This window comes from Aedes albopictus, chromosome 1 (genome assembly GCF_035046485.1).
Source record: "Aedes albopictus strain Foshan chromosome 1, AalbF5, whole genome shotgun sequence".
Classification (NCBI taxonomy): domain Eukaryota; kingdom Metazoa; phylum Arthropoda; class Insecta; order Diptera; family Culicidae; genus Aedes; species Aedes albopictus.
Genome location: NC_085136.1, coordinates 181,650,475 through 181,660,262, shown reverse-complemented (window position 1 = coordinate 181,660,262; position 9,788 = coordinate 181,650,475). Strand labels below are relative to the sequence as shown.

Here is a 9,788-nt window from a genome sequence, read left to right as displayed (position 1 = left end):
CCCCAACCAAACTAACCTCGAGTCGCCGCGAGTATTTTACGGCTCCAACCCTACTAACAACCACCCTATCATCCTTACACACACCACGTCGTTTGTGTGCCTGTCCCACCGACCGAGCGACAACGTGATCGAGCATGCACGAGGATCGACCGACCAACCAATCACGCCTGAACGGCATGTCCTTATGTGCCAGCAGCTGACGACGCCCGAACCATCGTACCATAGCCTATGTACGGAAGATTCCACCATCACCACAGCGTAGCGCATGCAAGGAAATTTCCTTCCCCCATACAGTCTCTACCCATCCTTCAAAGAGTGCGCGCGCAACCAAGAAAACAGTCTCCATTCAACCACGAACCTGTACAGAAGTGAAATACAGTAGTTAAGTAGTTTGTAGTGTAAAACCGCCTTTTCCTCCCCAGTGGAAGCCACAGCCTTTCCGAAGGCTAAGATTTCCTCCCTTCCCATCGAGCTACCGGTCCTGTGCTGTTCCTCCGACGGAACATTTGGTCCTAGCGAACCGGATAAAGGATCCAGTGCCTTGAGAAGCTGCAACCGCAGCTGTGTTGTCGCCAATCAGCCGATTGGGGTTATCCCTTCCATTGCTGTCGCCGACAGCATACAGCAATTCTACCGAGAGGGTTGCTGGTGACCCTCCCCCGGTAGTTCGATCCAAGAGTGTTTAAGTGATTTTCCGTGGCTTTCTCTGGCGGAGAGAAAGAGACATTTCCCAAAGCAAAAGCGAAAGTGCAAGTGAAAGAGTCCGAAAGCATTCCTCGCGAAAGTGAATCGCGTACGTGTGTAGTGGTTCCCAATCACTAGTGGTTCCCAAACCCACAATGACCGAATTGAAAAAGTTGTTTGCCCAACGTAGCCACGTTGAGGCAAAAGTAAAAAAGCTCCAAGAACGAATAAGTGAAAAAGATGGTGCCATCCTACCGAGTTTGTTACGAGTAAAGGCCTATGAAAGTGAACTCCAGTGCCACTATCAAGAATATCAGAGAGTGTATGGTGAACTTTTGTCAGCACTCCCAAACGACAGATTCGATGAGCTAGATGAGGAGTTTTTTTTTTTTTTTTTTTTTTTTTTTTTTTTTTTTTTTTCTTTTTTCCCCCATACCAAAAGCCTCATTCCTGAGACCCCTGGTAATGGACGCTACTAATTCAGCTCTGCAACTGGCAACAATCGAAAATTTATTACGGAACAATAAACATGAGCTGAGTTATTATGATATTCGAAAAATAAATTACATATGGATGGGAAAATTGGTAAAGTAAATTAATTGGATACCCAGTGGAGATTATCTCCTTTTAAGGGATCCATTAATAACTTCTACTAAATACAAAATCCGAGAATAACAGAATTTCAACTATAAATTATAAAGTTAAAGTTAAAGTTATAGTTATGGCTTGAACGGTTAGAGTAAGAAATCATTGATTTTTCCTTTGAGGTACTTTTTGATTTTAAATTTAAACAGGTTTGAATTTACGATAAGCTTCAAATCATTTGGTAAGGCATTATATTTCAGTGGTCCTACGTATGAGAAACGCCGTTGCCCTTGATTCGATGCGGCCCGAATAAGTGCCAGATTTCCAGCTTGCCTGGTAGTGCGAGTTTGTGGAATGGTGTTCAAAACAATGTTAGAATGTGTCCTACTATTATGTCTAATTTTATGAACCATGTGAAGTGTTTGTAATTCACATAGGCCCAAAAGTGGCAAAATATTGTGAGATAAATTTGCATAAAGATCAAATGTTGGATACAAATGAGGTAACCTGAAGATTATTTTAAGGCATCTGTTTTGCAGGACTTGTAGTCGCATTAGCCTAGATTTACATGCCCGACCCCATACTGTTATTATGTATTGCAAAAGAGAATGAATATGTGCATAGTAAAATTTCATTGAAACATGACGTGGCACAAAACCTTGAACTCGGCTTAAGATACCACATAAACTTGAAATTTTCCTTTCGATATGAGATATCTGTACTTCCCATGAGAATTTGGAGTCTAAAAAAATACCAAGATATTTAAACGAATCAACTTTTTCAATTGAGTCACCATCTAGCTTAGGATCCAAATGTTCTGGCAATATTTTTCTCGAAGATCTGAAAATCATATATTTGGTTTTTTTGATATTTAAAGACAAAAGATTATTCGAAAAGTACGACTTTAATTTTTGTAGATCGCTATTCATGTGGTCAATTACCGTTTGCGGATTATTGCTAGGATAGAACAATGCAGTATCGTCTGCGAACAACCTAGGCACTCCCTTAAGTGGTAAGTTCTCTAAGTCATTAATATAAACAAGAAATAGTAATGGACCAATGTTGCTGCCCTGCGGTACTCCATTGTTTACCTCTCCAATAGCACTTTTATAGCCATTTAGACAAACATATTGTCTTCTGTTGGTTAAATAATTTTTAAATAGATCAAACACAATTCCTCTAATACCGTAAGCATACAACTTTTTGAGTAGAATATCGTGGTTCAATGTGTCGAAGGCCTTTTTGAGATCTATAAAGAGCGCCCCTACTATTTTTTTAGAATCTATTTCTTGAAGTACAAAGTCTACTAGTTCTGTGATCGCAGTAGCAGTACTACATGCTTGCCGAAAACCATATTGGTAAGCATATAAAACTTGGTTTCTCTCAAAAAAATCAATCAAACGGTTTGCTAACAATTTTTCAAAAACTTTGTTGAAGACTGAGAGGGTTGATATGGGTCTGTAATTATCAAGTAAACTTGGGTCTCCTGATTTAAAGATTGGGGTAACCTTTGCCAACTTTAGACAATCTGGATATATACCAGTTTCTACCATTTTGTTGAAGCAGTTGTTCAATATACGCGAGAAAGCAAGAGCATTAGTTTTTACTACGTTTGTTGGTATATTATCCGGACCTGGTGCTTTATTTGTTTTCAAAGCAGATATGACACAAGCTATTTCATTCGGAGTACTCGGCCTCAAGTTCTGGCGATTCGAAGATATCCACACCGAGGCCTGCGTTCTGGTGGAAACTTTGTTGATTTCCTGCCCGACCACCAGTGACAGAGGTTTTAACAAGCGAAAGTTCACATCCACCTGTTTCGATGCGACCACTTCACGCTGGCTCAGCCCTCCAACCCGAAGAAGCCAGTCACCGAGCCAAACGATGGAACAACCGTTTCCGATTCCTGCCGTGGTGGAGAGGCCACGCTCGTCATTGCCGAAAGAGAAAGAGGTGAGTACGATTGTTTTCAATCCATGTACCAATCCAATCCAGACCGACGAGCCGCGCCGCAGCGAAGACTCCACCGACAAGAAGATTCCTTTGCATGGGTCAGCCGATGTTCAACCTGAGAGTGATTTCGCCGAGGTCACTATTCCCGAGTCGGTAACCACGCCGGCCGATGAAGCAGCCAAGTGTGAAGAAGAGGTGACAGCCGTTGCCTTCGAGCGTCCAGCGTGTGAAAGTAAGCATCCTTCGACGAGCCAGGAAGATGTCCTTGTCGGCAACGAGCCAGCCAAGTTTGCCGGCATTCCATCCGAAGATCCAGAGACACCGACGTCAAGCAAAGCGCTCTCTGGAACCGATCCGGTGGCGAACCCGTCCCGATCTCCATTAACGATTCCTACAGGATTCCATCCGGTGCTGAAGCCGTTCCGACCGCCACCAGGATTCCATCCCAAGCTAATGCAGATCCCGAAGCCAACCGGATTGCCTCCGGTGTCCCAGAGTCCGACCGGATCCCTTCCGGTACCACAGCCGCCCCAGTGCAAGGCCGGTTCCCTTCCGGCAAACCAGCAGCAACGAACTCCGACCGGTCTCCTTCCGGTACCCCAACAGCTGCAGTCCGTGACCGAATCCAGTTCGGTATCCCCGTCGCTCCAATGTAAGGCCGGCTCCCTTCCGGCATTCCAACCACAACAGAATCCGACCGGTGTCCTTCCGGTATCCCAGCCGTTCCAGTCTACGACCGGTTCCTATCCGGTATCCCAGAAGCTGCAGTTCGTGACCGAATCCCGTTCGGTAACCCCGCAGTTCGAGTCTACAACCGGTTCCCATCCGGTACTCCAACAGTTCCAGCGCGCGACCGGATCCTATTCGGCAGCCAATCCGATCCTAAGGTCTACCGGAGCCTGCCTGGTGGTCGATTCCGCCCTGATGCCCGTCGATACCCGTTCGGCGGCCAAGACAACCAAGAGTTCTACCGGTGCCCGTTCGGTGGATAACTCCGCCATGATGTTCGTCGGTTCCAGTCCGACGGTCAAACCGACCAAGATGCCCATCGGTGCCCGTCCGATGGTCAAGTCCTTTCAGATGTCTGCCGGTTCCCGTCCGGTGGATAAACCACTCCTGATGTCCGCTGGTGCCAGTCCAGTGGCCAAGCCGATCCTGCGCCCAACGTCTATCGGTACCAGCCCGGTAGTCAAGCCAACCGTCGATACCCGTTCGGCGGCCAAGACGCCCAAGATGTTTGCCGGTCCTCCTCCGGTAGCCACGCCTATCCCGATGTCCACTGGAACCAGTCCGGTGGGCAATTGCGCTTCGATGTCCGTCGGTTCCCGTCTGACGCTCAAACCGAATCCGATGTCCGCTGGAAGCAGTCCAGTAGACAGTTCCGCCCTCAAGCCTGCCGATTCGTATCCGGCAACCGAACCGAAGTTGATGCCCATCGGTGTCCGTCCGATGGTCAAGTCCGTCCAGATGTCCACCGGTTCCTGTCCGGTGTTCAAGCCACTTCCGAAACACACTGGTACCAGTCCAGTGCGAAAGCGAGTTCTGACGTCCGCCGGTGCCCGTCCGGTGACGAAGTGCATCATGATAGCCATCGGTATCCGTCCGGTGGTCAAGCTGTCCTCGAAGTCCGTCGGTACCTGCCCGATGGCCAAGATGTTCCTAAAGCTCGTCGGCACCAGTCCGATGATCAAGCCGTTTCCGAAGTCCACTGGAACCGGTCTAGTGGTGAAGCCGACTGTGTTGTTCGCCGGAACTAGTCCGGTAGCCAAGCCCTTCGTAATGCCAGCTGGTCTTCGTCCGGTGGCCAAGCCGTCTTCGATGTTTGCTGGAAACCGTCCAGTGAATATGCCCTTCCCGATGCCCGCCGGTACCCGTCCGGTGACCAACTCAAGCCTGACGTCAACCAGCACTCCTACAAAGAACCCACCGGTGCTCTTTCATGTGATACCAGCCGGCATCCCGCGAATTGCGAAGCCTATTCCGAAGATCGCGACGTGTCCAACCAAGAAGTTACCTCCAACGACAGCCGGAATCCGTTCGACACTCAAGCGAATCCAGAGCCTAGAAGAACGAGTCCCAAGCCCGAAGATAGCCAGAACCCGTCCGGTAGTTAGAGAACCTCCCGAGAAGAAGAATTGGATCGTGGTGTTGTCGATGATGAACCAACCACCACTGGATCCGCCGCCGGTGAGCCCGACTGGTGAATGCAAGCAGCTCCGTTCCGACCCGTGACCGAGGAAGCCACCCGATGGACCATCCAAGCGATACCGACCCAGCGAAGCCATCCCAGAGCGCGTGTCCCGAACGCGTCCACCTAACGACCCGAAGGAAGTCAAGCAAGATGCCACAGGTGAGCAAGCGTACGATCTGTGGTGTATCCTGGCTTCATGTGGTTTCCCCAGTCCTCTGTTGAAAACCCTAACATATTAACAAAGTTGCCTACCTCTACCGTCATTGAGTTGTCATTCCGTACCTATGTTGCATTCCTTATTGTTGATTGTCCTTGCCTAGCCCTGAATGAAATTCCATCCCATGAAATAGTTCCCTGTGAAGTTTGAGTCCCTTGAATCTCCAAATAATCTAGAATCCAAACCATAACCCGAAACCTGATTGCCTTGTGATTTCGTTCCTCCGAAGATGAAGACCCTGCTAAAAAAAAGTGACTTTCCTAAATTGCCGTTGAACATTGACATGCCTCTTTTAGAAATCCCACCTGACTGAATTTTGCCTTTCAACGTGTTATGATGCGCTCCTCTGTGTGCAAAGTAAACCCAACCCAAATAAGTTTGAAACCTCCAATCCTGAAGTCGAAAAATCCAGCCAAGTTAAGTCTCCTAATTTTCCTATTTTGAATCCCCTCCTGATGCCTTTCCTTTAGATCAAGTACCTTTGCTAAATCGAACTAATTTGACAATTTTTGAATAAAACCCATGTTCACAAGTTCCTTGATATCCATATACAGTCCACAACAATTCTCCTCCAGAACATGAGTTCCCTCTCTGCTATTTGAAGTCCATAGAAGAAGTTTCCCACGTCTTGAACTTTCCTCCTGACATGAAGACATGAAGTGATGCCCCCATAACCTGCATAGAAAGTGTGTTTACCCAAGTTTACAGCAAGCCTACCCCAAGAATCAAGTCCATGTCCAGTTTTGAAGTCAGCAAGTCCACCTAAGAAGTTTCCTAAGTTGTCTTATGTTTCCTGTCCTAAAAACCCTCGTGTATGATGAATCCTCCTAAAAACCATTTGCAAGTTCCTTATTCCTGTCCTTCCTTTGAAGATACCTGTAATCATGCCCTTGAAGTTTCCTGGTTTTTTTGGTTTTCCTAAGTCTCCATGAGAAGTTGCCTCCATGTCCAAGCCATCCAAGTAAGTTAACATGTTTCCACCTTTTCCGGCCGGGGAGTATGTTCGCTCCCAACGCGAAGACCCATTTAGAATTTGTCCTCATCTCCCCAACCAAACTAACCTCGAGTCGCCGCGAGTAATTTACGGCTCCAACCCCACTAACAACCACCCTATCATCCTTACACACACCACGTCGTTTGTGTGCCTGTCCCACCGACCGAGCGACAACGTGATCGAGCATGCACGAGGATCGACCGACCAACCAATCACGCTTGAACGGCATGTCCTTATGTGCCAGCAGCTGACGACGCCCGAACCATCGTACCATAGCCTATGTACGGAAGATTCCACCATCACCACAGCGTAGCGCATGCAAGGAAATTTCCTTCCCCCATACAGTCTCTACCCATCCTTCAAAGAGTGCGCGCGCAACCAAGAAAACAGTCTCCATTCAACCACGAACCTGTACAGAAGTGAAATACAGTAGTTAAGTAGTTTGTAGTGTAAAACCGCCTTTTCCTCCCCAGTGGAAGCCACAGCCTTTCCGAAGGCTAAGATTTCCTCCCTTCCCATCGAGCTACCGGTCCTGTGCTGTTCCTCCGACGGAACAGTATCTTCCGAGAATTTTTCAAAAGTTCTTTCCGGAATTTCTTCAGAACTTCCAGACTCCTGGAAAATAAGTCAAGGTTCTTCCAGGAGTTTCTTCTAAGATTTGTCCAATAATTTATCCAGAATATCCTTCCGGTATTCCTCCAAGAACTTCTACTGGGATTCCTTGCAGATAACATATTCTGGAATTCATTCTGGAAGTTTCTTAAATTTTGCTCATGGAAGTACTCCAGAAGTTTTTTTTATTCTTTATGGAAGTACTCCAAGACTTGCTCTTGAGTTCCTTATAAAATTCCTCCAACAGCTTCTTAAGGAATATCTCCAGCAGTTTTGCAGGGAATATCTACACGAGCGATTTCAGAGATTCTTTCAATAGTTTCTTCCCAGATAAAAATCTGAAGACATTCCAAAAGGTTCTGGAGAAATCATAAAAAAAAACTCGTGAAAGAATCCCTGAAAGAACTTCTAGTATAATTTCATAGGAATCTTCTGGAGGAATCTCGGAAGGAATGTCTAGAGAATTTCATGAAAGAATCTCTGAAGGAATTCCGTATGGAGTTACAGGAGTAATCCTGGAGAGAACTCCTGGAAGTTCTGAACAAATCCTCAACAAATTGCTGGAATAATATCTGAGGGAACTCCCTTAGGTATCCCAGAAAGAACTCCTGGAGCAATCCTGAATTAATTTCGAGAGAGATCTAGGATGGAATTTCTGGAGGAATCCCAAGCAGAAATTCTGAGGGAATCCCAGAGCAATTTTCGTAGGGATCTCGGAACGAATTCCTGGAATTCAGAAAGATAATAAAATCATAATAAAATGGTAAATGACTATTTTTTTACCAGGAATAGTGTATTACGTAAAGCTAATACTATACAAATTTCATCAAAACCGGTTGAAAATTGGTGGAGATATCGTTGAAACAAGAATTTTGCCATTTGAGAAGTTTGAGCAAACGAACGTTTCAAAAAATATCACTTCTTCACCGTTATAGATTCAAAAATACTGAACCGATTTCAATCAAAACTGTTCTGTATGTAAAGTATACTTACCTTACCGGTCAGGCTAAGGCTGGGGTGGCCTCTGCTGTACATAGTAGCCGCCTCCATTCCACTCCGTCCATGGCTGTTTGTCTCCAGTTCCGCACTCTACGTAGGGTCCGCAGATCGTCCTCCACTTGGTACCGTCGATTAGAACGTGGTCGATTTGGTTTTCTGTTTGATGGTCGGGGGATCTCCAGGTGGCTTTGTGGATATCTTTGCGGGGGAAGAAGGTGCTTCGGACTACCATACCACGGGAGGCTGCAAAGTTTACGCATCGCTGGCCGTTTTCATTCGATACGGCGTGCAGGCTGTTTCGCCCGATTACCGGTCTGTACATTTCCTCCCTTCCTACCTGCGCGTTCATGTCGCCGACAACGATTTTCACGTCACGCGGCGAGCAACCATCGTATGTTTGCTCTAACTGCGCGTAGAACGCTTGTTTCTCGTCATCGGGTCTCCCTTCGTGTGGGCAGTGGACGTTGACGATGCTGTAGTTGAAGAAACGGCCCTTAATTCTCAACATGCACATCCTTGCGTTGATCGGCTGCCACCCGATCACACGTTGTCGCATCTTGCCCAACACTATAAATCCTGTTCCCAGTTCATTGGTGGCGCCACAGCTTTGGTAGAAGGTAGCCGCTCGATGCCCGCTTTTCCACACTTTCTGCCCAGTCCAACAAAGTTCCTGCAACGCCACGATGCCGAAGTTGCGGGGATGTAGTTCGTCGTAGATTATCCTGTTACATCCTGCGAAACCTAGTGACTTGCAATTCCATGTTCCAAGTTTCCAATCGTAGTCCTTATTTCGTCACGTGGGTCTTTGCCGATTGTATCGAGTCGTATTTTCTCCTATGTTATTCGCAATGGGGATTTTTACGGGTGGCTTATTGGGCCTACGCCAACACTCCTGTCTCGTCGAAGGGCCATCGTGCCAGTTCTGTTTAACGTCCCAACCAACACTGGGACGACCACGCTGATGGGGCTACCACCTTGGATCTAGCTGGGCGTGGTGCAGCGTTACTTACTCAGCCGCTGGATGCCAGAACAGACGCTGTTTGAGCCGCACCTCCTTGGTGAACAGAAACTCGGATCGTACCTCCTCAATCTAGCTGAAGTCAGAAGGACAACAGTGCCCAGGCTGCACTACCTGCTAAACATTGATTGATTGATTTGTCTTTATTAGAGAGACTTTCAGCCACCTGCTAAACACACAACTCTTAGCTGGCGGTCTTTGTCATCGCTTGACCCGTGGAAGCATGAGGTAGGAACTTGTGAGGACCAGAGCTATATTGGACGCTCTCCTTATCGACTCACCGTTTTGCAGCCCATATGTAAAGTATACATGTAGAAATATTGTGTAAAAATTTCATTCAATTTGATCTAGCCGTAATAAAGTTATAGCCGTATATGTGGCACAAAGTCACAATAAGCATTTTTTTTTGTATCGTGACATTCACACAGTTATAACTTGAATAGTTTTCAAGCAATTTGGCTAAGAACAGTTTTTATAATGGTTTTACAGTTTCAAATGCTAATAAAAATCGGAACAGTCATAACAGTTGTACAAA

At 46.6% G+C, this 9,788-nt stretch overlaps 1 protein-coding gene across 1 annotated transcript; it reads left to right on the top strand.

Annotated features, from left to right (window-relative positions):
* Positions 1-2,931: 2,931 nt before the first annotated feature.
* LOC109414430 (uncharacterized) lies at positions 2,932-5,454 on the top strand. Its single transcript, XM_029858036.2, has 2 exons — positions 2,932-3,222; positions 3,265-5,454. Exons 1-2 carry the CDS (start codon positions 2,932-2,934, stop codon positions 5,452-5,454), a joined length of 2,481 nt encoding a protein of 826 aa, XP_029713896.2.
* Positions 5,455-9,788: the final 4,334 nt, after the last annotated feature.

Coding starts and splice junctions, on each gene's coding strand:
- LOC109414430 (XM_029858036.2), top strand. CDS start 2,932: ATGACACAAGCTATTTCATTCGGAGTACTCGGCCTCAAGTTCTGGCGA. Junction 3,223..3,264: donor CATTGCCGAAAGAGAAAGAG/GTGAGTACGATT, acceptor AATCCAATCCAG/ACCGACGAGCCGCGCCGCAG.